A 27,827-nucleotide genomic window follows, 5' to 3' on the forward strand; every position below is an offset into this window, starting at 1 on the left:
TTCCTTTCATTCTCGCTGATACTCTTTTATCACACAACACACCTGACACTTTTCTCCACCCATTCCAACCTGCCTGCACTCGCCTCTTCACCTCTTTTCCACACTCACCGTTGCTCTGAACCGTTGACCCTAAGTACTTAAAGTCCTGCACCTTCTTCACCTCTGCTCCCTGTAACCTCACCGTTCCACCTGAGTCCCTCTCATTGACACACATGTATACTGCTAAAAACAATACATCAGCCCATATACTGACACATCAGAACAGGTGCTGCACCAGAGCTTGAAATTCACTATTCTCCTCACAGATTGAATGCGACATGACAGTTCTGCAGGGTACAGAAGCAATTAACAAGGAAACAGATTAGTCTGATTGAAGCAAGACAGAGTCAGAGAGAAAAATCACGTCAAAGTGGGAGAGATAGCAGCAAGAAAAACTTCTGACAATGACTTTGTGACGCTGACTTTACACACGCGCGCTAGTGACTGATTTGCCCCAGAGCCTTTAGGCCTGGACCATGGCTGCCTTTAGAGATAAACCAGCCTGCTATCTCTTGGAGATTTCACTTTCTAAGTCCATGAAAGCTGTCACATGCATTTTTTGAAGTCAGCATAAAGTGTGCCTTACATTTGCTTAAACGTGTAAATGTATCTTTCTAGTTCACAAAGTTCATTCTTACCTTTAGTAACATCAGCACATCAGCCTGGTGCTTTTTAAAACGTTGTTGCAAAGCTTCCCAATTGTAGTGCTTGTATAGGTTTCAAATGTTTTATATATTTGCAAAAATCTTTGGTATATTTTTTGGTAGGGAACAACACAAAATGTAGATTGATCTGTCTACCTCCTGCATTTCTCAGCTTTGCAAAGCTATTTAGCTAACAGTAGGCAACTTGGTGTAGTGACAGGTCATTTATTCTTGTTCTTCACATTTTTCAGATAGAGAATAGACTAGACATTCTGAACTGCACACCTGGGTGAGGGAACATCTTTTTTTAATAGACAGCATCAGCAAGAAGGTGTTTGTGCTGATAGAGTGTGCAGGTGAGTCTGCTTGCGCACAAGTGATATTCCAGCCACATTTATCGCTCACATACCCAGCTATCATGCTAAAAGGTGTGCTGCAATTAATGAATCTTAAAACAATTAGTTTTAGCTACAATTAGTTTGGCTTCACAGGTGGCACTGTAAAAACATTGCAAAGAGAAATGGTTTAAATTAAATGTTTAGCATTTGTTTATTTTTCTTTCATAAAGTAACTTCTTTAGTTACTTTATGAAGGGTTATGACATCAACACAACATACACTGGCTGACACTTTCCAAACAATTAAAATAAAGATGAAATCTACCAATCATGCACCACCAATTTGTTTAATTGTTTGTTAGATCGTCTTATTTAGTTGGAAAAATGTGTTTCATTAACTATTTTAATTTTTTTTCTGGTTCTCTTTGGTAAACACGTCACATAAAAATGGACTAGGTATGAGTCTGATGCAAGGAATTCAGACAAAATCTACTAACAAACCACTTAGTTAGCTGTTAGAGGGAAACCAGGTGCCAACAGATGTGAAGTTAAAGTACCATTTGATATATGCTGTACATAGGGTGCCAGTTAAACCTACTTGTGTACTCCTGTTCAGTTCTGTGAAGACCACACCCCATGAAATGAGACAACTCATGTCTGTCAAGCCATTTGGTCTCATCTGCTGTTTTCCCCACTTTACATGAAGACATCCACATGTTCCATCACTCCAGCCCCTCACCACCATTTGATCCTTTGTGTCCTAAAGAGAAAGACAAGATATTAAGCAAGTCTGCCAAAAATAAAAAAAAACAGTAATAGCCACCCACTTGCACGAAAGTAACAGTCACATTTCTTCTTGTTGTGTGTTTAATGGTTTTGAAAAATAATTTTCATTACATAAAGTGCTGTTGGATGAATTGCCACAGAACACCATAATTTTCCTTTATGTTTCACAACAATAATGCATCTCATTGTTATACTTATAGCAGCTGTTGTAAATGTTCAGCTTGGATGCCAGAATCTCCCTTTGGCAGTGCATGGAACTATGCACTGCTCACTGAGGTGTGGAAAATGTGTACAGTGGTGCAGATGTGAATATGTCCAAACATGCCCCACATTCATTTAATAGTTGTGCAGGCATAAAAAACCCCAAGCGAAAGCATAAAGGGCAGAGTTAAAGCACAGACATAGACATATACTGTAAAAGCATCAAGTGGTATCCATGGTGATTGAGGATGCCCAGCACATGATGCAGATTATCCACTCTACCACTGCTAAAGCTAAAGAGTTTTAAATTAGTTAGCTACTGCATGCTTCTAGGGCAGCTGTGCAGTTTGTACATGTTTATGCACAGAAATGTTTCTGGTCTGGACTGTTCATTGTGACACCAGTCACTTTACTTTGTTCTGTAATTGCCACTTTTTTGTTTTGACCAGACCACGGCCTACGAACACCCACAATAATACAGTATATCTAGTTTTTGTTGGACAATTGGAGACAAAATAGACGCACAAAGGAGAGACTGTCATCAGCTCAACAAGAGTGTGTTATGTTACACTAAAAAATAAAAAAACAGACCCTGCAATCACTGCAATAGTTGCTATGGCGGCAAAAGTTTACCTGATTAGACCTGACATCAGAAACGTTTACTTTGGTCATGACAATCCTATTCTAAGTCAATTAAATACAAAACAGTTAAACTTCAAAACTAAGAGTTCATTATGTCTCAAGAAATTTATAATATTCCTTCAAAGAGCCAGTAAAGTCTGTTCAAATATTTTGCTTAGAAAATGTTCAATAACTGTTACAAAGATGATTTTTTCACTAGTTCTACATCTCAAAACAGGACATGCTGCTGTGCTATTTCATCATTTCTCTTCAAAATCCTACACAGTAAGATAAACATTTCTTCAACTTCAGCAAAAACTGAAAGCCAAACGATTCCATAGAATTGCATTGTAACAATCCACTAAAACATGTATACAGTACATCAAATGAATGACTGGTACGTTTCCCGTTCTCTCACAGCTCAGACACAATTACTTAATTATAAATTTTACTGACTTTTCCAACACTGAACTAGGGACAATTCCTTGCCATTTACAGCTTTAGTTTATGCACTACAATTACATGGTACAAATATGGTTAAAATATCTTATACTCTACTATTATTCTGTTGTTAAAAACACTGTTGGGATGTACCTGTTCTGGTGAGTAAAGGCAATACATTTTTTAAATATAAATTTTACATTTGCTTACTGACTTCTTTCATCTAGGTCATGGAATATATTTCCACTCATTTAAAAGCCTTTATTAGCTCTGGTGACGAAACTATGATGACGCCTCAAAAATAGGGTGAAACTGAATTTCTTACTATACAGCAAATCCGGTTGCTTCGGGAGGAGAAAGGGCAATATTAATAGGAATTATTATTAGTAGAAATTAGTTATGCACGTCCCTCTCTCAGCAGCAATGTCCACAGTGGCTTTGGCACAGCACCCAGTGTATGAGTGAAGTTCCACTGATGACTGCAGGCTACTAATGTTAATCAACCATGGACCTTCAAGGGATGGAAAGCAGTATCACAGGAGAGTATGAGTGTGCAGATCCCAGCAAGCGAAAATATTGAGGAGTCTCATTATGGTAATCTATCATATAGTCAACTAGCCCTTTATGGCATAATCCTATTGAACATTTTTGCAGAGCAAATACAAACAGGCATAGAGAGAGACAGAGATGCATCTTGTCCAGCCAAGATGAACCAAGTTTATGTTTTCTTTCTTCATGCATGCAGATAACATTGTATAAAAGTGCATTACAGTTGTTGAACTAATGGTAATTATAGCAACTGGAAAAAGTCCTTTACATAAACATGTGTGAAAAACATCTTTTGACAAGCGTGCACCTATGATTGGCAATTGTTGTACCTTTAAACAACAGACGTTAACTGATTCTAATCTATATCATTATCTATTCATTTCTACAGAGGATGCTAAAGCCTTACACAGTGTACATGCAATGACTAATAGGGAACACACAGGAGTGATCACTCTGGCATCACAGACCTACAAACCAATATATTACAGTTTTCAAACTATCTGACTTGTACGCCTGAGAGGAAACCAAAACACAACAAAATACATGCAAACATTACAGTAAGGACTGGAACTACGAATTCAATTACTCATTGTAATTGCTGTGAGGTGACAGTTCCAGCTGCAGATTTGTAGCCAAAGAACTGCCTCCTTAATATACTGTATTCGTGTCTAATTTATTTGAAGCCTGTCAGGGGCATAGAAAGCTTCGGTTTACATTATACATTCCTGAAGTAGTTAGGATTTCAGCAGAGGTCAAGACCATCATCAGATAACATAAATATCCTGTAAATATATGAAGTCTAAGTATATGCATTTGCATAAGCATCGGGGTTTTCTAAGAAGCTTTAAATGTAATAAAGCATGACTAAAAAGGCCAAAGTGATAAAGCAATTATTGCCTGGCTTGCTTGCTAAGACTACAAAATTCAATGAACTCTCATTTGTCCTTTAGTGACTGGAATGTGTGTCCTCTGCTGGGATTTGCAGTCCATCACCACGTTATGTAACTATCTTTTGGGACGGTTGCTTCCAGCACAATTGACAAACAAACTTGTGTGACTCAGAGGATGAACCAGAAAAAAAAGGAACTCGGTGTTCTATAGTAAGACAGAAGAAGAACACTTCTCTCTTTGACTCGTGCAGTCTTGCCATGGTATGATTAAAATCTTGAGTGTTTCCTGCCAAAAGAGGTCAGATTGTTGGCCATTTCTGTTACAGCTGGCCAAAGTCATGAAAAACGTCATTTGCACATACTAAAACTGGAGGGAAAATTGGTGAGAAGAAAATATTTGTGAAACTGAAAACATCCCTCTCTGCTTATGAAAAGGTGACCTACTAAAAAGCAAACACCCCTTAAATGAGAATGACATATTAGGTTCATTAGACTGAACACATAATCAAGTACATACTAATGTAAAATGCATGGTTCTGTGTGGTAATGACTTTTGCAGACCCGCTAAACAACGAACACAACATTTTTAGGTATAATTTCTAAAATTGATGTATCTACAACACAGATTCCACAGAAGTTGGGACAATGTGAAAAACCTGAATAAAAACCAAATGCAAATGTCAACCCATATTTTATTCACAATAGAACATAAACAACATATCAGATGTTGAAACTGAGACATTTTATCATTTAATGGAAAATGAGCTCATTTTGAATTTGATGGCACCAACACATCTCAAAGGACAGTGCCACAAATAAAAACTAATGGAGAAGCATTTGACAACTAATTAAGTTAATTGGCAACAGATCAGTTGCCAGATCACATGACGGGTATAAAACATGTAACATGATAAAAGGAGCATTTCAAAGATCAAAGGTCAAAACTGGATGCATGTGATCTGTGGACCCTCAGGCATCACTACATTAAAAACAGGCAAGATTCTCTACTGGACATCACTGCATGGGCTCAGGAACACTTCCACAAATCACTGTCTGTGAACACAGATGTCAATCCACAAACGTAAATTAAAGCTGTATCATGCAATAAAAAAAGCTGTATTTGAAAACAATCTAGCAATGCCACTATGTTCTCTCGACCAAAGCTCCTTTCATATGGTCTGAGGCAAAAATGTAAAACTGTTCTGTGGTCAGATTAATCAAAATTGGAAATTGTTTGGGGAAACCATGGACGCTGTGTTCCGTGGACTAAAGTGGAGAGGGACCATCCAGCTTGTTACCAGCAGACAGTTCAAAAGTCTGCATCTCTGATGGTATGTGGCTGCATTAGTGCCTATAGTGTGAGCAGCTTACACATCTGGAAAGTCATCATCAATGATAAAAAGTAGGTTTTAGAGCCACATATCCAGGCAACGTCTCTTTTACGGAAGGTCCTGCATATTTAAGCAAGACAATGCTAAACAACATGCAGCTTCCACCACAACAGAATGTCGTTGCAGGAGAAGAGTCCAGGTGATGAACTGGCCTGCCAACAGTCGAGAGCTTTCACCAATAGAAAACATTTGGCCAATTATAAAACAAAAAAATCTGGCAACAAAAGCCCAGGACTGTTGAGCACCTAGAATCTTGCATCAGACAAGAGGGAAAACATTCCTCTAATGAACTCCAGCAACTGGTCTCCTTACTTCCTAGACGTTTAAAAGATGAGGGGATGCTACACCATGGTAAACATCACCCTGTTCCAACTTTTTTTTTTTTTTTAAGTGTTATGCTGCCCCTAAATTAAAAAATTTGCTAATATTTCCATGAAATGGTACAAATTCTCAGGTTTCAACGTCTGATATGTAGTTTATGTCCTATTGTGAATAAAAAAAAAGGTTTATTGAGATTTGCAAATCATTGCATTCTGTTTTTAATTAAGTTTTACACATCTCAACAATTTTGGAATTGGGTTTGTAAAATACTATACAAAATCATTCCCAACAGTAAGATTACATTACTTTAAATTATGTTTAAATGTTAAATATCATACAATTTTCATTTTACAATAGAACTAATACTAGCCAACAGCAAAGGGGTTCATTCCTCTATTTTTTGAAAGGGTGAAATGCAGATGGATTTCTCCAATCAAGGAGCACCTAAATTCTGCATATCTTAAATATATAGTAACTGTGGATGAGGCAAAACATAAAATTAATGACAATGATAATTGTCTGAATTAAGTCACAAAAATTGTATCAAATGGGCATGAAATACACAAAGTTGTTGATCCAATCTTAAGACTTACTGAGGGTTAATTGTTTTGTTACACTGTATTGTTGTAACCTAGTTGGACATCAAGTTGCTATTTTTACTTATTATAATCCTCTATAATGACTCAAAGATGAGGAGTCACATATTCAGTATTAAATTATACTTCTCCTAGGAGAAATCGAGTAATCACTCGCTACAAGACCATGTCACCGTCTGTGGTACATGTATCTTTTGCCTAATGAGGTAGTCATTAGTGATGATGGGGTTCTAGTTTTGTAACTTCAGGGTTGAAACTGCTGGCTCAAAACAGATGAGGACAATCTTTCCTAATCCTTTCTACATACTGTTGCCATGGGCCAAGGTACACTATAAACAACGTGCACAAAAAATTATGCAATCTCTCCATTCAAAATGTGCATATCTGCATAGACCAAATATGTGTGAGCATTTAAAATACTCACATTAGGAGCAGAAACTATATCACAATCACTTTTTAAGTGCAACAAATGAAGTAGTGATTTTTGCATATCAAGATATTTTACTGATGACTAAATAAAACAAAAAAAAATAATAAAGCTAGGGTCAACTACTTAGTTATCGGTGATAGTTTCAAGCAGCTAAACTTGAACTCCATCACCTTTCTGCTTTCTTACATTCTCATTTCCTTCACTAATCCTCATTACAGTAATAATTGTAAATGTTGCTTGACAGGGACTGCCAGAGCCAATCTCCATGCCATAGTCCTTCTAAAAATATGCTCAATTGTTATCCTATTACAATATATACATTAGTCACAAGATTGCAAAAACAGATAGTTAAGTGTTAGAGCAACATCTTTATCTTCTAATCTTCTTAGTGTTAAATTAGCATGCTGTACTATTTTTGTATGTGTTTACAGAAACTTTATGTAAATGAAGCAGAGAACATACAGCAAACAATCCATAAATACAACAAATAACAGAAACTATTACCATTTTTGACTGGACAAGCATACCGATTAAAATTAAAAAAATACTAGAAAAGAGAGAAGCTTGCATTTTGGAAATTAGATTGACAAAGCACTAAGATGGTGTGATGATGTTGCTACACACACTCAGATGTAATACTAAGCTACTAGAGACTATTTGGCACAGTCATGCACGTCGCCCACAGTAATCCTATTTATATTATGTAAAAGTGGTAACACTATTGGAAGTTAAAAATATCTTCGAGGTAGATGCCCATATGTGGAAAAGTAACATAATAAAGCCAAGTATTGCCAGAGTGCATGCGAGGGCTTCTAAGGTGTGCGGTTACGCAAATGTCATCTTGTGATGTATGCGGTATAGATGTAGATGTATAGATTACATTGACTTGGACAAATTAACAACAATAAATTGTATAGAGCCATATCACTGGAGAGCCCAAGACTGCGTTACTGACCCTGACATTGTCAACTATCTTGTTTTAGACTCTTTGAACACACTTTAAAATAGTTTAAAATGTTTTAAATTCCTGCTGATCAATGTTTTGCACTGTCTGGGTACATCTCCACATTCATAGGCAAGTGCATGGAAGAGGAGAACTCTTTTGCTTCGCACAAGTAGAACATGTGTCTTGTGCATGTTATGGTAATTTAGCAAACTAGATGGGTTTAGAAGATAATCTTGTCCCAGGCATCGCACACTGGGGCCTGCTGGCAGTAGATATGTCAGCAGACTGAAGCAAAAAAAAACAAAAAAACAAGCAAAGTCTGGAATTATTTTATGTCATTGTTAAATGCTCATTATGCCTGGATGAAGCTATCCTTTATGGTTGTACCAAAGACATGAGGATTCATCTACAACACTGCCAAAGAAAAACGTTTAAGATGAGTTTAAAAAAAAAAAAACTTAAGACATGAAAAAATTAAATAATTATAACCTGAACATGTTCGGCAGATTCTGATAGAGTTTTAGTAGTAGTGATGTCATTACAACTAATTGAAGTCAACTTTAATTTGCATGATTAATTAATGTTAAACATTTATTCTAATAGAGCATGTGTACTACTGACCCCCTCTATTTGCAATTAATACAATTATTTATTGGCTCTTCTACATTTTCAAGATACTGTACCAAATGACTCCAATTCTGACAAGAGTCAAATTAAGACGCTTTTGCTTCACGTCTCATTGCTGATCCCGAGGGCTTGGTTAAAGCTCCTGAAAATTTACTCACTCTGACAAACATCTTGAACTATATTTAAATAACCATCATCTAAACAACCCCAAGACATTAAACTGAGATCTGTGAAATAAACAACAATGAGATTTACTAATAGCTTTGGCTCCCACTTGTCAGTAAAATTAGGCTTGGGCTAATCAGTGCTTAATATCATTAGTCCCTTTAAACAAACAGATCCCGTTTCCAAATTTTACCACAGTATGACAATGCATCGTATCAGAGGTGGCCTTTTGCCACATCACTGCACACCATTTACTGTTATTAACTACACAATAAATTCTCATTAAAAATCTAAACCCATATCTCAAAAAATGGGTTTTATTCATAAACAAATTACATAATATATTAGATCTCCTTAATTTCGCACACGTGAAACCAGCCATGTATAAAATGTTTTTCTGAGACACCCAAAAAGGCAGGCAGATAAACATTAACACTAACTGAAAATAGCTTTTCTAATTTGTTACCCACAGTCACTGCATTTGAATCAGCACAGTGTGTATCACACAAACTTACTGATTATTCATTGAGATCGAGGCCATTTCTAATCAGCACATCACACAAACTATGATTAGATTATTATATTAGCCAATTTTGCATTGATAGTTGTTCTCAGGTTTACCCCATCTTAGGCAACAAAACCAACAATTTAATACATAATGTTATAGCTTCGAGGGAGCCAGACTCCCTCTGCCAGTTCCTTAGTTCTCTCTGACAGTTTCCATTCTGCCCTGTAGCGCAAGTCATCCTTCTCCTCCCCAGAATCTACCAGCTCAATCCTGAGGAACATTTCTTTCTCTAAGATCATTGAAGCTAACACAGAGTCTGTAGCTTGTCTGGCTCTTGGTAGCCTTGGGGAGGAGCGAGAAACCCCGCAACAAAGAGGTGGAACACTTTTAACCCCTCTGCTTCTGACTTCGTCCGCCTCACGCTTCACTAGTGTCATTTGTCTCTCATCTGATGTAGATGCACTTGAAGAGCTCTCACTGGATGACTCAGAGGTGACAGATGTCTCCGTGTCCTCCAATTGGTCACAGTCAACTTGGTAGGCTAGTTTCCTGTTACTTTGTCTGTTGATGGGCAGGCAAGGAGGCCATCTGAGGGAGAGGCATCTCTTCATTGCCAGCAACAATACTTGAGGCCTGAATGAACCTGACCTTGATGGTTCATTCGTGCCGCTAAAATTATCATGTCTCCTCAATTGCATGCGATCTGCTGCTAATTCTGCCTCCACCAGCTCTGTGACAGGTACTCCAGTATAGTTGTTTGGCAACAGTTGTTCTTTTCTGTCCTCATTGTTTGACTGTAGCTGCTGATCCTCTTCAAAGCTGAAAGAGCAACTGAACCTTTGGCTCTTCTTCATTACACTGTTTGCCTCCACATCACAATGTTGGACATCGTGATGAGTGTCCATGTGGTGATGACTGATCACTGAAATCCTTTGACCATCGCTGTTGATTCTCTTCAGACTCAGAGGAGCTACTTGCCCTCTGGCCTGTCCTCATACTTTGGGCAACTAAGTCTCCTCCTTTTTCTTAATCCCTCAGATGCCCGGTGGTGCTCTTCTTTCAGATTACCAGCAAAAGAATGAAAGGAACGAAGTACTTAAGGCTGCTTCAACCACAGCTGCTGCAGCTCTGCTAGCATGGCACTTTCTGACATAATCTCTGTTTAAGGAGGCATGGCTTTAGAGATGGGCAGTGATGAAGCTGTGATGTCATCTGCCCGCATGCACACACACACACACACCCCTAAATAAAGTTCCAGTCGAGTGAGCATTGAGTTGCCTCAGAGGGAAGTGATGTCACATTGGATGATGTCATACCCAACCACAAAGCAGAAGCCTGAAAATAGTCGGTTTTTGTGCAAGAGCCCACATGGTAAACATTGTTTTTCCGTTTGTTATACTATGCAGTAGTTTTATTTGCAGTTTTTTTATTTTATTAATATTACTACAAAAAATGTCTGTTGCTTGTTGTAATGAAGTATAATGGTGCAAAAGGAAATGTACAAAGACCTAGCTTTATTTCATAAGAACAAGATGCATGTATCTAGTAATAGCAACACTTCTGTAATCGGTTGATGTGCACAATCAGTGATGTAAACATACAGCAAAGGACGATGGCAAATAAAATGACAGCATAAGATCTACTAAAACAGCTGTGTTTTTTCCCAGATAAATTTGGGGAACGTCTGCTTGACAAAGAGACATGTAAAGACAGGGAAAGTGACAGAAAGAGACAACACTCTCGTCAGCTGTGTACCTGCTCTGTGTGTAGAATACGTGTGTGTTCCTGTTGTTGCCTGCTCAGTGAGTACCTCCGGTACAATGCTGATATTATGTCACTCACTATGTTGCTTGCTTCTCCATTTATGGCTGCAACTGCCGCTCAACTGGCACGTCCCTCTGTTCATTCATTGTACTCCTTCTTTCTTACATCACATCAGGGCAAAAGGACACTAACCAGTGCTGCCTGCAGACTGTCTGACCTTATCAAACAGAGAGAAAGACACACAGACACACACAAACACACACTTGACAGCTGATAAAGTATTTTGAGTGGATTTGAGTGTATGGGGGGGGTGCATGCACACATTAGATAATACGTCCTTAAAGGGTACAATTAACACACTGATACTGGCAGTAATCAACAATATCAGATGCAAACCACTTGTAACAAGAGTCTGGTTTCATGTTTGATACACACTGTGCTAATAAAACATGGTACAGCATATTGACTCTTGGTTATTTGATCTATTTCATAGATTTTTTATTATTACTGATGAAAGTTTTTGTAATTTTAGAGGTGTGGTTTTTACCATTAGCTGTATTTTAGTACAAAGCAGTTGTAACAAGGCAAAGGAATTTCTCCTGGAATCTTTAATCCTTTAGCCAGGTCCGTGATTAACATGTCACATTGTGTTTGTTTATCGCACATTGCGGAAATGAAGTCATTAAAGTTGATGGTGCTCAGTGCATTGGCAAGATTATCATTAACACCGATTTGGTCAAATGTTTAATGTAAAGAAATAAATGAATATTATCATAATCTTGCTAACTTGATTTCCACAGAAAAAACCCAACCGATTACAAACTAAACTATGGTTGACTGCAAATTAATTATTTGGGCATCAGTCACATTTGTAGCTCTTATGTGTATACATAATGAGCTGAAACTGATGCACAAATAATGTATGTTTACCTTTGCAGCATGTTTAATCTCACATCCAGTCTACAATAACAGTGTGCTGTTGTGTTAGAGTCACCGGTGCTACCTCAGGAATACAATGGGGGGAGAGGCACGCTGCTTCCACTCATGTCCCCTGGCAGAGAAGCACAAAGCTTGGCTGAACATCATGCCTTTATAGCGTAAATGTGTTGCTGTACTTCTCTGCAGTGTCTTCGGGATTGGGCTGTCTCCCAAGGAGGAAATTCAAACATGTAGTTGTTGAATAATTTATCATAAAAGTGTAGGTGCTGTGGAAGAGATAAGGTTAAATATAAAGCTGTTAAATCATCATCAAGCAAGTAAATTGGCCAATTAAATTAAAAGTTTACATTTAGCAGACGCTTTTATCCAAAGCGACTTACAAGTGAGGTACAACGTAAGCAAATATCTAAGTCAAGGAGAAAACATCAAAGCAAAGTCCTATCAGAAAAGTGATCACAGTTCACGAGATACAAGTGCAAGAGAGCAGAAAGGTTTTTTGGGGTTTGGTTTTTTTTTTGCATTTTGTGATCCAAATGACCACCAAGAAACCAAGAAAACCAAAACACCAAGAAAAAGGGTATAATAATAGATGCTTTAATATTTTAAATAATCTAACCGTGAGGTTACTAGACTGGACATCAACACTGAAAACACGGAAATGGCATAAGAAAAAAATTAGACAAGGAAGTGGCTTTTTATGTTGGCCCTCACCTCCTCACGTTGATAAGGTATAAAATAATTAATAAGTGTACACCGTCATTTGAGCCGACGTATCTTCGGTTGACGGGCAGAAAGCAATAAGTTACTTAAGTGTTGCACAAGCAGGAATACGACAGAAGAAAACGTAGAACCCAGTTGGAAGGAGGCACAACAGGATGGCTAAATGAAAAATTGATAGAGGCTTAGGACAGCTACTGAAGATTAGCAAGGCGGGATGTTTCCCTGGTATCACAGCTATTTCTGGACTGCATGCCCATATATTATTCACACAAACTGAAAATTGGGGAGGCGGCGTATACAAGCTATTAAACTCACCCCGCTTCCTCCTGAAGTTTGCCAAAATGTCGACTTCATTAGAAGCCGGTAAGTTAAAAACAACATGGAATAAACGAGCCAGCAGAGGGCGACGCGAACGCCTCACACTTCCAGGCACGGGAGGCGAGCGCGAGACAAAGGCAAGCGTTAGAGATGTACTTCGACTTCTGATTGGTTAAGGCTTCAGCGATTATAACGAGCTGTCAATCATTGGAAGGCTGTAAGTGGGCGGTACTGAGCGCGGCACTTTATTGATATAGCCTACAGCTGGTGACTACAGCGCGGCTAGACGGAGTGGAAAGGCGAAGAAAGTGACGAAGGCTTCATGTAGGGGGTTTGTCAAGCAGGCACCAGAATTGTTCTGTTGTTTTAAAGAGTGGCGCACCAAAGATCTACTGACTACACAGCCAAAATGCTCTGTCACGTTACTCGTCCGGACTCAGTGGTGATGGAAGTGGAAGTTGATGCGAAGGCGAACGGGGAAGACTGTCTTAATAAGGTAGGCTGTGCTGGGAAACGCTTCACCAATTGTTATGCTCTTACTTTTTAACCGCGGTCGTGGTCAGACAGGCCGGTGTGCTGCTTCTTTGACGAAACTTAAGGCTCATTTTCTGAACTTGAGCATCTTCTTCGGACTCTCTCTTTCGTCTTTCCCTGGCCCCTTTGACTCATGTCGAGCATAAATGAAGGCTGCGCAATTAAAACCAGTTCCTGCACAACGTGGGGCTACTTTAGATGGATTCGATGCCTGATCCGATGCTCGATGTGTTCGCCGTGAACTTCGTGTATATTCTTTTTATGTTTACTGCGAACTTCATCGTTTGCACATTGCCTCGGCTTCAAGCCATGTGCCAACCAAAGTAATTTAAAAATAATGATAATTCTTTGCAATCGTTAAAGCTCGAATATTAGTCTACGCTAAGGTAGGAAAGTTTTGATAAGCTGGTGTGAAGCGGAGGACGGTCGCCTACCTGCATGGTTAGTCAGAGGCAGATGGCTTTGTGAGGGTTACTTGAGTTCATTTTCTTGCCTTAGCAAGCTGCCAGCATTCACACCCCTGACAAATCGAAACCTCAGCCTGCACGAAGTTGTTCACCTCTTTTCCCTCCAACGATGACATGAACAGGGCAGCACAGGACCTTTTTATCCTTCAGTGGCTGCAAGTTTTTTTGTTTTTGTTTCCGCTAATGAAATGTGACTGTTTTGTATGCGCGGGATATTCTAAAGTTGCCTTGGGTATGAATGAGTTTGTTTTTTTGCAACTTCCGTACTACCTGCAGACGTTCACCAGCAGTTATGTAATAATGCCATAAAGTTTGTTGTGGTCGTGCGTGTAAATGTGGGTTTGAGCCCCCCCAAAGACCCAAAGACCTTAACTTCAGAGTATTGGTTGCATTTCTGTGTGAGAGTAGCGCTGTGGTTGCAGTGACACTTACTGTTTTACTTCTGATATCTTCGCACCACGAAATAAAAGTTTGGTGTGGACTGTCTTGAAAAGAGTATTATAAAAACGTAAGTCTGAATGATTTGCTTTGTCCCCTAATGCTGCTCTTCACACCATGGGTTTTAGCATCCTTTTCAATTGCTTTGTATAAAATCCAATTTTGTGAGCTTTTTCTTTCATCTCTTTCCAGGTTTGCAGAAAGTTGGGCATAATTGAAGCGGACTACTTTGGACTGCAGATGACGGGCAGCAAAGGAGAGAACCTGTGGCTGAATCTGAGGAATCGCATATGCCAGCAGATGGATAATGTGTCGCCCTGTCGACTGAGGCTACGGGTCAAGTTCTTTGTGGAGCCTCATCTAATTTTGCAGGAACAGACTAGGTATTTTTACTAACTTGTACAGACATTTTGTGCAAATCTGCCATGTGGAACTCATTACATACTTCTGTTGGAATGTAATGGGTAAAATAATTTACTTCCTTTTTGACATTTCCTTTACCATTTACATGAAACTTAACTTCTCTGTTTTAAATCCATTTGGCTAAAATATATTTACTTATGACCGTATGTGACAGGCAATGAGGAGCACAAAACTAAACAGAACCATCATTAGCGAGTTCCCTGAGCATAAATTCACTTAGTTTCCAATACAGTAGGACGCCCTATAGTAACCTTTCTGCAAGCCTATCCGGGGTTACTATAGGTTGTTCAGTAAAGCAGGAAATGTGATCCAGCAACTCTGAGTATGTGGTGCTCTGTGGCTGCCCCCAGGGTCCCTCTGTCACTGCCCCATTCAACTCAAAATAACTTCTGTTGTGCCTTTTCTTTTTTTTGCCTCAATTGTTTGTGGCTATCTTTGCATAGACAAAAGTGCAGTACTCTGACATTTGTGTAGATGCTATTTGGAAACTGTGACAGAGCTGGGGGTTTTTCTGTTTTTTTTTCTGTTAGAGGAACAAGTCATATATTTGTAGTGTTTTTTGGAGTATCAGAATATAAATTGTACGTGTCCTTGAGAATTTTGGGCATATTTGAAATGTATAGGAGTATTTTGTTTCAAAAATACACAATAGCCAGCAAAAAACTTACTGCAAATAACTCATTGTAGTAACATCATTTTTTTGGGTGTTGCTGTTGCTGTTCTCTGCCTGATACTATTGAATAAAAAAAAACAGCCAGATCAAAGTACCAAGTCTAAATCCTGACTCAGTATTCCCCAGCCTGTTTTCCTTGGCTATAAATAGACTGTGCATTTGCAGCCTCAGAACCTGTCCAAAAAAACTTGTTTTACCAACATCTAGTGTGATTCCTTGGATGTTATATTCACTCCAGGCAGTGCCACTGGTGTTTGATACTGCAGAATTGAAACTATGGATATGGGGCGAAGTCACACTTGAGGGGGAATGTGTTGTGTCTTGAGTTCCACCACACCTCTGTGTGTGTGTGTGTGTGTGTGTGTGTGCGTGTGTGTGTTAAACTGACATATCTGCCTTGGCAAAGATTTGTCTGGTATTCAATATGCTCTCAGTTGCTCCCCAATTCACCCACTGCACTATCTTCAGCTTTTACTTACTCCTGCTCTATTTCTCATAAATATATTAACCTTGCCCTGCCTTCTATTTTATTTATTTTTTTTATCATTGCTACATATAAACGGTCCCTGATTCCCCCTCCCATTTGGAATCCACCTCCTTCTAACCCTTCCCCATATTTGGCAACCTTTTTGAAGAAGAAAGTAATAGGCAGCCCGGGGGGCTAGAGTGTTAGCGTGGAGGATACTAGACGGGCTGTGCTCTGACCTCCAGTAGATTAGCAGGGGTTATCAACAGATGGCTTGTGGAGGGTGGGGGCATGGAGTTGTGAAAGAAGGTGAGATCAAGAGATGGCAGCCAAGGGGTTGCTGCAAATAAATACTCACACATGGTGCACACAACCACGCTGTCAAATTTATTTGTTTAATTTTGGCAAAGCCCCCATGCCATCAATCTGCTTTGGATGTGATATAATTAAAGTGGTACCAATGTTTAGACTGACATCTGTTTCGGAGGGCGGGGCTGGGTGACAGTGCACAGCCTTTTGGGGATCAATATAAAGCCCAGGGTCATGAAAATAAACGTAACATTTCTGTGAATTACCTTTTATGTAATGTTCTTTATTAAAGACTGTAAAAAAATGTTTTTATTTTAGAAACTTTCATTCAAAACTTATATCTTGACCTGTAGGTGATCTGTACATTTCTGTTTTAGGCCATGATAGATTCCCGTTTCACTAATTACTTTTGCTGTTACCTTTGACCTACTAAATCTACTACAGCCTCCACACTTCTTTTTCTGACTGCATGCATTCTTCCAGGCAGGCAAGCAGGGGCACGTCATCATTACACATACAGAAAACCCTCCTGTATCTTGCACTGCACATTTGTTCGTGGATGCCTGCAGGCCATGTTCAATGCATGGAAATATTTTTTATTTTATTTTTTATTTTGTGGCAGTTCCATCTAGAAAGACTTTTGTTTTTGTTTTTTTTTTAATTGCTTCACAAATTCCAATGTGACAAATTTTATGTAAAGTAAAATAACTCTGAAGACCGCCACAGAACAAAATATTGAAATCTAGCACCATTTACAAACCGTTCTAGTAGCTCAGTAAGTAGCAAGTGTACTATGACATTGGGTAAATGACATCAGCAATTCACCAAACTCTATGGGCCTGTGTCTACACCCTCCTTATAGACCTTATTACATAACCTGCTCTGGACTGAACACACACAGAGCTGCTTATATAAGCTGCTGTGTACTGCTGCCACGTAAAGCCTAGCAGGTCACTCAAATGTTGATGCTCACATGGAGCTACACATAACCCTTAGGGTACTTTTGTGTTAATTAATTTTCCTTTTGTGTAGGACTATCTGCGTATATAACCTTCAACAGGATTTTGTCATAATGCAGACAGGAGTTGCTTCAATTTAAATTTGTTTTTTTTTTTTTTTTTTTTTTTTTGGCAGCAGGATGCCAAGCTTCAAAAATCTCTTCCTTTTTAATGTCATCTCTTAAATGTTCAACTTCTGCCCATCTCACTGAAGGTTTGTTTTATAAATCTGGTATTTTCCAGCCTGCTTTTTTTTTTTTTTTTTTTCTTAATGCATAAAAGGTATTTTCCTCTGAGCTTCTCCTTTGGGCAGCTGGAGGTGCTGCATTGAACAAAGATCTAAGCTGTCCCAAATTGTCACCTAGTTGGAGATGTCTTTAAATGGAAAGATGGACTGAAAACAGCTTTGTGGCTTAATTATTTGGTTATTTCATGCCTGTGGTAAACGAAGCAGCTCTTAAAATATTTGTTTCTAAAGTGTCTTATTTGCAATATTCTGGATTTCCATGAGGTATCCACTAATGTGGTGTTACTGCTTGGATACAGGAGACACTTTTTTTGTTTAGTTAAGGGATACTGACCCAGAGGCCTCAACAAACGGTCCATGTTATCTGCATCATTAAACGCCACTTGCTACAGGGTTTTAAATATGTGAATGTTTCCCATTCATTAGCCATCATAATTAGGATTCTGATCAGGCAAACCTTCAAAACCCAGAGTGCACAGCTGTTAGCATAGGCTCTGTCAGAGGTCATGATTGTGAACGTCTCTACCCCCTTTTTTAAAAACCAACTTGAATACAGACCAAAGTTTAAACCCTGGAAGGCTTTTTGCTAAATTCAAACATCTCAATTTTCTCAGCAGTTTATAAAAATTTATTTATATGCATGTTTACTTATGTTGCCTTTTAAAAACCTTATTTGACTAACACTATCATGAATTTAAACAGCCACTGTTAGTTTTTAATAGAATTTTTAAAAACGTATTAAATATGCCACATTTGAACCTGTCAGTCTTGTCAGAGCACAGGTCTGGAAACAGTTTTAGGCTAAAATTCAAATCTCATATCAAATTAAAAGAATTCTGCTCTTTGTATTCCTGTCCTCTTGAAATGCTACAGTAAAAACACATGTTGGTGAGAAGGTCTGGAGATTAGATGACTTAAAGTGAATCTCTTGACTTGGCTTTTGTTGTAGCTTTGTGAAAGATTATCAATTAGTCCAGGGTGTCTTCTTCATGTGAATACCAGGATGTATACAATAAAAATCAATGTTTTTACTAAAGACTTGGCATGCCAGCATTTTTATAAATTAATAAATGGCGGCAGCAGCAGTACGTTTTAATGCAGCCAGTAAATAAGCATGACTATTATAAAAAATTTCTACACTGCCTTTTTAAACTGGTTTGCAAAAACGGTGAGCAATTTTAGATCACACACAAGTTGCCATTTTCAGCTCACTGCAGAAAGCTTCAAGGATGATAAAACCAAAGATCACACAAAATGCCGGTGGCTCTTAAGAAGTTCTAAATACCCAAGTAATAAGTCACCTCTGCTTTTCCTGTGAATTTCCTTCCCTGTTAATTTGTTTTGCATTCACGTAACCAAGCCCTGTTTATCCTTTTTGTTTTCCTTTTTTTTTTAAATAACACCCAGCTTTTCACAAGAAAGGCAGTTATTTGTTTGGTGCTGAATGTCAAATTGATGCTATGCTTCAGTCAACGTTTTGCCATCCAGTACAGAGCAGTCAGTAACCTAAGGCATTTAGTATACGTTTAGACTACAAACAACTTCTATCAGTTTGGCCCAGAGCAGAAATATGTTATGTTTAGAGCTTTTATTATTGTTTTGCTCATTCCTGCTAAATTGCGCCATCAAAACTTCAACAAGGGGTTTTGCTCACTGACTTTCCATTCAGCTAACACCTTGATGTCGTGCAGAGTTCATTATAGTTCATTGACTGCTAGTAACCTCACAGCTCCTGGCAGTGTGTTATTTGACTAGCTTACAAACCGCATTGAGTGCCCAACTGATGAGGTCTGAAACTCCCCTGGTGATTGGCTGAATGAGGTGCAGTCTCCAGGCAAAGGTGTCAGGTTTCAGTTTGTAGGGACGCTTTGTTCTCATGTAGAGCGAACGAACTGAATTTCTCCTTACTAGGATTGGGCAGAAAACATTCAAAAGTTTTATAAATGGTTCTAACAAACTGGAGAGAGTTTAGTTGGTTACTTGGAAAGTACGTTTAAAACCCTTTTTTTTTTTTTTTTTTTTTTTTTTTTTTTTTTTAGATCTTCCTATAAAATGTTTCAAATGCTTCAAAGCAGAGTTGAAATCTTTTGGTGTTAAATTTAATTGTTTTGAAGACTAGGCAGAAGAGATCAGCTAAATATTCTCATCCCGATCCCTTTAACTCTGTATAATATTCTTTCTCAGGGTTGAGGCTTGCTTTAATTGAATATTTTGAACCAGGCAATCAAGTTTTCCAAAATTTTTGCAGCAACCCACAAGACCGCTTCCTCCACTGGGACCCCCAATAACATTTATTTCTTCTCTGCTTGGTAAGCGTTCTTAAAATGTTATGGTCTGTAAATGAATAAGCCTCTTAAGACTGTGATTATGGGTTATCTGTGTGAAGACCAAAGTGATGATTAGGTGAATACAATATAATGCAGTGAAAGTAGGCCAGGAAGCTCTTGGCACAGACTTCCTGGCATTCAGTCTGTGTCTGGTGTTTGCAAGGGCCAGTCTCTAAAGAGCAAGTACACTAGATAGATGAGTCTGTGTTGATACATGCGCAAATATGTTGGTCCTAGATATGGTGACTCAGACATGCTGAAGCATACACAGGAGAGGTTTAGTTGCTGACAGTGATGCAGCCTGATTCATCCCCCCAGCGTGAGATAGCTTTTCATCTTCCATGATTTAAATCCAACCAACTTTTTATCTTGTTTGGTTGAGGACAAAGGCCAAAAATGCATCCAGCTTTTCTTATCCCCTTGACTTCAGACTTGTTTTAATCTGAGGTTTGTGTAGACTTGACTGCAGGGTTTTTTTTGTGGGGGGGGGGGGGTTGGTTTTTGTGTGTGACGTATATCCTTGCACACATGTTGTTGCCCACTCTGGAGACAAGGCACAGGCAATTGCAGAAGACATTTCAGTAGCCTTTTCAATTCCATCAAGCATTAAAGCAGCCTCAAACGTCAAAGCACGTTGGTAGACACTGCTGGAAGATTAGATTTATGGCTTCTTGTTTCTCCTATGCCCCAAGTGTTGGATTACACCTTGACAGCTGCTGAGGCAGCTTTTCACCATCTGAACACACTGGTGCTGGGGCAGCTGTCTGGGAATTTGAGTACATGTTTCTTCTCTAATTAATAATCAGCATAGCCATGCTAAGTTCAGTGTGTGCAAAATTTTTGCCTTAGTTATCACAACAGGAGTTATGTAGTGAGTTTTCATTGCTGCTTGCTCCGAAAGCACATACATTAGCAGTATAGCTTTGCAGGGGCTAAAATGGGAGAATTAGTCATTCTCTGCTGGTGAACCAGCTGTGTGTTGGTCATGTTTTAGTGGAGTCTGGCAGAGATCATAACTGATGCCTCTTACTGAGCCTCCGGGCAATTAGGTAGGAGCAGTTTCTGATGAACTGTAGTTACCTATGCTGCAGGCATGTTAACCTGTTCTGAGCACAACAAAGCACATACACCTGTGTAGACACACGGGCACTCAGGTGGAAATACAGGAGGTGGATGTCTTGCTCAGCAGCCCAGTGCCAGCCAAGTTCTGTTGTCCGCATAGCCGTAACTGATTGGTTAACAGAAGACCTTGGTATTCAATACCAAACCAACAGGCCAGGTGTAGGGCCGAAACAGGAAACTTAAGAAATGCCTTGCTCAATGACCAATATTAACCTTGTGCCAATCCCCGTCTGAACTAGAGTAACCTCTGCCGCTTGCCTTATAGTAACCTTTTGTCGGCACCCAGTAGTAAACTTCCACTCAGGTCCGCCCTATTGTTTGTCAGGCAGGTAACTGACTAGCAGTGCTTCATCACATGACGCCTGCTGAGCCTGACACAATAGACCACTGTGTGTGTGTGTGTGCGCTCGTGTTGGAGGGAATGGGATGTTTAACACCATATCAAAGCACTGTTTGTTATGCCTGAGGCGAGTCAGCTTTGGGCTTCGTTGTTATGGTCTGGCTTTATCAGGGGTGGTGTAGACTGACTTTGTTTGTGTGCCTCACAGCTGCTTTTGCTGCTGTTCTTACACATTGGAAGCACTGTGAATTTGTGCTTGATGAGGGGTGTGTATTTTGTTTTGTTTTTTTAAACATAATGAAGCAGTTGTAATGCGTGTGTGTGTTGCCACAAGAGTCTGGTGTTTAGTCCCATTAGATGTCAGAGGAAATGTCATCTACAGCTTGTTCCTTGTTGCTCTCATGAGACATGTCAACAAGATGCATTTTCTACATTAATAAAATACAATGGGTTCATAAAAACTTAAAAACAGGGTAATTGTTATCCCCCTCCCCCCACGCTGTGTCCCTTCAAGAACCCTTAATTCACTGTGTGACCTGATTTCATCCAATGAAAAGTCTCTTTGCATCATGCTTCAAAGAATGCCTTAGCCCAAGGGAGACTTTTCTTTAATGAATAACAAACAGTTTCAGTTTCACATCCTGATGCAGGATGTAATGTCTCCGAAATTTAGCCTGTAGAGAGATTTGGGGACATGATTGACCCCCAAGTCACCAGGCACGCCATCAGATGAGTCAAAACATCGACTTCTAGAGAAGATGACCTGCTGGTTTATGATCACAGAAGCAGGTGACATAAAGTAGTGAGCTGCCTGCACAAATTTCATTTGAATGTGCCATAGGTGACCTCGAAGGCAAATGTGTTCAGGTTATTGTAGGTCCGTGTTCTTTAGGATGTAAGGATTGATTCAGTAAGGGTGTTGACTTCTTGGCTCCTGCTACTAGAAGGAAAGTACTTCTCATATCTTTCGGTCAAAACAATGGAAAGGACCTGCTATAGCTTATTTTCTTTGAGAATTTTACTGTTTTCCTTGAACAGACCAGAACTCTTTGTTCTCCTTTAATCATTTAGCCCAAAGAAAAACAATTATGCTTTTGACCACCATTAATCTTTGAACTATTCTCATAATTGTCATTTAATAAACCTAAATAATTTCTAGCATGTTGGGAACTACAAGATAAATGGGTAAACTTGAATCAAATGGGCTAATTGGATGAATGTGGGGCTATTGAACCACATTGACAATAAGCCATAGAGCAAGAGACACAAAAAAGATGCTGACCAATGTAACTAATTTTAAGTCCTATTATTGCATTCACCATAAATCTATTTTTTTTGTTTGTTGTTTTTTTGGTGGGTGATTGCACACAAGCCCCAAGTACAGTTGCCCACTGAGTCACCATGACAAAAGTCTGGGAATTTCCTATACTGGAAAAACTTTAGTTCTTGAAATCTCTCCTTTCTGATCCCTTTGTGAATTCACCTTTACAAGGGAGTTCTCCCCGTGTGTGTTTGAAGAAGACAAAGGGAATACGTCATTGTGACAACAAATCGGTATCTTTTGCTAAAACTCTTAATCATGTTTCCATTTTAACCCAGTCTTCTGCTTTTTGTTTTGTTTTTTTTGTTTTTTTCTCAATCTAGACACATTTTCTTCATGCATGTAAAGGAAGATCTTCATAATGGTCACCTGCGTATGGGCTCAGAACAGGCAGAGGAGCTGAGCGCACTCCTGGCACAGGCAGACTTTGGCGACTACAATCAAAACACAGCCCAGTACTGGTACTCCGAGCTGTGTGGAGAGGAGCCTAGCACTGCTATTATCAACAGGTATAGTGCACACTAACAAATCCAATACAGGCTTCCAGAAAAATTGGAATAACAGCAATTTGAATACATTACTTACATTCTCTTATAATCTTTTTGTAGATGTTTTTAATTGCTCTAATACTGTAAATGAAAGTAAGAACACTTGGACAAATTAACCAAATCAGGTTACTTTTGCTCCATGTAATCTTTAGTGAAGATCAGCCCACTCTCTGTCACTGAGGGTACACACACTCTATGAATCACAGGATGGCAGCTAATGTTCAAGAAAAACAAAGAAAAGGGTTTTTTAAATCAACCATTTCTCAGGGCCCTGAAACCATAAGCATGTGTCACCATAGTTTTTTACAGTGTGTGGTTCACAGATCAGCCAAACAGCGTAGCTGAGAGAAAATCAGATCCAGTGGCAGTGTGCAGTTCCACTGACACATCTTCCTACTGTGTATCTTTTTCAGTCCATCTGAACTGGGGTACCAGTGAATTTAGCAAATGAAAAACACCACAGAACTTTCCACAGCAAATGTTTAGTTGCAGTTCCTGGATACATTATACAGGAACTGTTGCAGTGTCTCCATTTTGTGCCGCCCTTGTACTGCCTTCTGGAACAATTTGTTGTGCACATGGCACTGTTCCTCAAATGTTCAGCCTCTTAAATTATACATTATCAAGCTCCATCTGCTAAACCTGCTACACAAAACTCTTTTTCCATGTGCTGTATTTGGCCAGCAGGCATTTTTGTTCATCACTACACCTACGCTCAGTTATGTATGCAGGTGCAGGCTTTTCCCAACAGTTATTTTCTATAAATGTCACAGAATCACAATCTACTTTAAAATCAATATGGTATACATGCTGTATGTCATTGCTTTTCCTGAACAATAAATCTGAATAAACTTGAATGGTTTTCTCTCCCCCTGTAGCATAATATCAAGACATAAAGCTCTGGAAGGTTTGAGCCAGGGCTCAGTGGAGTATCAGGCCCTGCAGCTGGTCTCTTCTCTTGAGCATTATGGGGTTGAGTGGCACTGGGCTCGCGATGCAAATGGTCAACGGTTGGCAATAGGAGTCGGCCCTGAGGGCATTGCCATTTGCAAGGAGGACTTCAGCTTGGTCAACAGGTATGTCTCACCTACATATATTTTGAGAGGGTTAAAGGTTAGCAGAAATTCATTTCCACCTTAAGTTGGCTTCACATATTTTGTATAAAACCATTTCTCATCTCCTTGTCCTGTTTTAGAATAAGCTATCCCATCATTCAAATTGCCACCCAATCAGGGAAAAGCGTGTACCTGACAGTTACCAAGGACACAAATGACAGTGTGGTGCTTTTGTTCAAACTGATCAGTAACCGGGCAGCCAGTGGTCTCTACCGGGCAATCACAGAGACCCACGCCTTCTACAGGTGAGAGCTAAAGACATACAGTGTTGAGTGCTAAATCAATGGTGCACATACACTCTTGACTGTATACTGTAGCTTAGCAGTCACATTTTATTAGAAAAGGATTCAAGCTCTCTAATAACTTCTGCTGGGCAAAGACGATATGGACTTAAATTATTAGAGGCATTTAGAGCAGCCTACTATAGAGTGAGGTTCATGTGGTGAACAAAGACGACGTTTGAAATTAATTTTAGGCTCTGCTGCTCTGTTGGTTATTTTGCTTTTGGAATGTTTTTCAACAGTCTTGGCTTTGGCTGTCTGTCATAGCACCAACATCAGCTGCTTTAGCACATATCACCTTACTATTGTAGCATGTCATAATGCAAAGCAGTTAGTTCTTCAAAGCCTTTAAAGATTTGGAGGGGGAACCTGACTTTAAATCTTATTATTCTGCACGTGCTACTTCACTTACAGAGTATGGATTCCCCCTCATTTGTACACATTGAATATGTTTGCACGTTTTCTTTTAATTTATTATACTGCACTATAACTGCATGCAAAGTGGGACGTACAGCTGCATAATCAGGCCCTTGACTTAAACTAAAGTTGGTGGAAACATGGATTGCACAGGACAGTCTTAAGTAATTAGAAATGGCATTTTCGCTTTCCATAGACGACACGTGTCTAAAATTTGCAGTGAGCAGGGACAATTGAAATGGCTGAGCTATGAAATTGTTCTCATTCAGTCACAATTGTACAAAGGTACAAAAGACAGCAATGTCCTTTTGTTTTAGTGATGAGTTTTAGCTCAGAGTCTGCAGATTTTATTTTTTTACAGGCATGTCTTCATGCTGGCTCAGAAACAAGTGTTCAGTGTTTATCTTACAGTGGAGAATGTAGCATTCAAACAGGATGAACATAAGGTGTTGTCTAAATGGTACAAGGGGAATGTTAAATAAACACAGCATGTTCTCCCCAAAAGTGAGTGCAAGACATGTTGTGGATGTAGCTCTTTCAGGAAGAACAGTTAAGTATGATGACTTGATCGAAACACGAAGTTGAATTCTTTAATACTGACATCAATTGTCTCATTTTCAGGTGTGACACAGTTACTAATGCAGTGATGATGCAGTACAGTAGAGACTTTAAGGGCCACCTGGCTTCACTCTTTCTCAATGAAAACATCAACTTGGGCAAGAAGTATGTTTTCGACATCCGACGTACAGCCAAGGAAGTATATGACCACGCTCGCCGTGCACTCTACAACTCTGGTGTCGTGGATCTGGTGTCCCGCTCTGGCAGCGGCGAACGCTCCTCTCCTTCACGCTCCCCAAGCAGAGACGACCAGCAGGACGAGGGACTAGACTGTGGCAGCTGCCAGCAGAGCCGAGCCCTGCAGGAGCGGCTGCAGAAACTCAAAGAGGCTCTGTTGTGCATGTTGTGCTGTGAGGAGGAGATAGATGCTGCATTCTGCCCCTGCGGCCATATGGTTTGCTGTCAGACCTGTGCGAATCAGCTTCAGGTGAGCCTGTCCTTTCCCTTATGTTTCTTTGGGTTCTCTCCCCCCCTTTTAAGATTTATGTGTTTATTAGCCACAGGGGGCTTTTCACTAGTGTTGTCATTTTTCATAAGTCATATGCACTGAAAATGACAGTGCTGCCGGCATTTGCAGTAGTACAAACACGGTTTTTAAAATGGTATTTTAGAAAACTAAATTGGGAAAAGGGGCCTGAACACCAGAAAAGTTTCTTTGTTTCCTTGACTCCAAGCTACTGTGAGTTTGCAGCTATACTGAAAGCTCTTTAATTACACTTAAGATCCGAATTCTCATCCTAAGCTTTGTTTACACTCTGGTGACCAGATTTTCGACTTAATCAGCTAAACGTTTCCCATCTTTGTGTAAGCAGATGGTGTCTATGGTGTGTGTGGGTTTGTGTTATGCAGGGATTATAGCAGCCATCCATTAACTAAACTGTGACCCAGCTAATAGACGTGTGAATGAGTCAGTAGGAACTTAAGACAGAGTTCCACTGCTTTCAGCAAGAATATGGAGATGGTTCTCCCATTATAGCAAGTTTTCATCAGTAACGTTGTGACCTTTAAGATTTTTTTTCACTGTTCTTAAAATCTAACGCTGAGATTTAACAGCTGACAGGATTTTATTATTTTTTTTTAAATGTTATAATTGAACAATTTTCTGATATCAAATATTTAGTGTATAATATTTCTTTTTTTTTCCCCTCAGTTATGTCCTGTTTGTCGGTCGGAGGTGGAGCACGTGCAGCACGTCTACCTGCCCACCTGCACCAGCCTGCTAAACCTGACACTGACAGACAACCACCAACAGCGCAGCAACATCCCTGCACCTATCCACCGAGACACAGCCTCCCCTCACACCTGCTCCACCACTGAGTACGAACACAAAATCTACAACACATAACTCCACAAAACTCTCCGAACTGAACATTTTGAAGCTGTAACAAAAGGATTATAGCTTCATGAAGAAGGAACTCCAAGAACTACAAAACATACGAAACTCCTGGGCTTGATCAAATATCGAGCCACTTCGTCAACTAGCGTGTTAATCTGTGTGTGTTATTCTCCTTTATCTGGTGCGCTCTTATTATTGTTGCTGTGACATTCTGTCCAGATTTTGTTTAAGCACCATTGTCCTGCCACAACATAATTTTAGATTAGAACCTTTATATTAAATTATTGCATCAGTTGATCTGATACAAAATAGAAACATTTTTTTTATTATGTTTGTGTTTTTTGCTTGGTTTATTTTCTTTGCTCCATATCAGACTCCTAGCCCCTGAACCATATAGGGATGTGTTATAGCTTAATTGTACATAACTTGAGTGTTTGTTTGTTTTTCACTTTTTAAAGCTTTGTGAAATTTTAAAATGTCTGTTTGACTTATTAGTATTTCAGACTGAAATGCAGTTTTGTTAATATTTAATTTCTTACTTGCTTTTCATGTTCCATATTTTCAATGCCAATGAGAAGGTATTTAGAGGCTAAGCAGAACTGCCCTGGTTACAG

At 39.3% G+C, this 27,827-nt stretch overlaps 2 protein-coding genes across 7 annotated transcripts in view; one reads left to right on the forward strand and one right to left on the reverse strand.

The window, feature by feature from the left end:
* dtnbp1b (dystrobrevin binding protein 1b) overlaps positions 1–13,335 on the reverse strand; it is a 62,694-nt gene extending 49,359 nt beyond the window's left edge. Inside the window, exons 1-4 of one of the 4 annotated variants that reach the window (XM_067500266.1) lie at positions 13,231–13,335; positions 12,260–12,461; positions 11,335–11,473; positions 1,619–1,780 (exon numbers count right to left, since the gene is read on the reverse strand). In XM_067500266.1, coding sequence (XP_067356367.1) covers positions 1,619–1,736 — 118 coding nt within the window. In that variant the 5' untranslated portion in view covers positions 1,737–1,780; positions 11,335–11,473; positions 12,260–12,461; positions 13,231–13,335. Of the gene's footprint in view, positions 1–1,618; positions 1,781–11,247; positions 11,474–12,186; positions 12,462–13,230 lie in introns of all 4 variants that reach the window. The other 3 variants (XM_067500247.1, XM_067500256.1, XM_067500276.1) reach the window with 3 other exon arrangements.
* Positions 13,336–13,492: 157 nt separating this feature from the next.
* On the forward strand, positions 13,493–27,531 carry mylipa (myosin regulatory light chain interacting protein a). 3 transcript variants are annotated; one of them, XM_067500187.1, is made up of 7 exons: positions 13,493–13,729; positions 14,865–15,055; positions 23,222–23,407; positions 24,325–24,522; positions 24,642–24,806; positions 25,881–26,304; positions 27,028–27,531. In XM_067500187.1, exons 1-7 carry the CDS (start codon positions 13,643–13,645, stop codon positions 27,220–27,222), a joined length of 1,446 nt encoding a protein of 481 aa, XP_067356288.1. In that variant the 5' UTR covers positions 13,493–13,642; the 3' UTR covers positions 27,223–27,531. The 3 variants fall into 3 exon arrangements, with proteins under 3 accessions (XP_067356288.1, XP_067356306.1, XP_067356299.1); XM_067500205.1 differs by lacking the exon at positions 13,493–13,729 and adding an exon at positions 14,315–14,466; XM_067500198.1 differs by lacking the exon at positions 13,493–13,729 and adding an exon at positions 14,544–14,742.
* The last annotated feature ends 296 nt before the right edge of the window (positions 27,532–27,827 follow it).

The sequence above is a fragment of the Channa argus genome, chromosome 1, assembly GCF_033026475.1.
Source record: "Channa argus isolate prfri chromosome 1, Channa argus male v1.0, whole genome shotgun sequence".
Classification (NCBI taxonomy): Eukaryota; Metazoa; Chordata; class Actinopteri; order Anabantiformes; family Channidae; genus Channa; species Channa argus.

What these genes read in the sequence shown, in the direction of transcription:
- mylipa (XM_067500187.1), top strand. Translation starts at nt 13,643, where the DNA reads ATGCTCTGTCACGTTACTCGTCCGGACTCAGTGGTGATGGAAGTGGAA. An exon ending in GACTTCAGCTTGGTCAACAG is followed by an intron (nt 24,523 to 24,641) that starts GTATGTCTCACC and finishes GTCCTGTTTTAG; the next exon opens with AATAAGCTATCCCATCATTC. An exon ending in GAGACCCACGCCTTCTACAG is followed by an intron (nt 24,807 to 25,880) that starts GTGAGAGCTAAA and finishes TCTCATTTTCAG; the next exon opens with GTGTGACACAGTTACTAATG.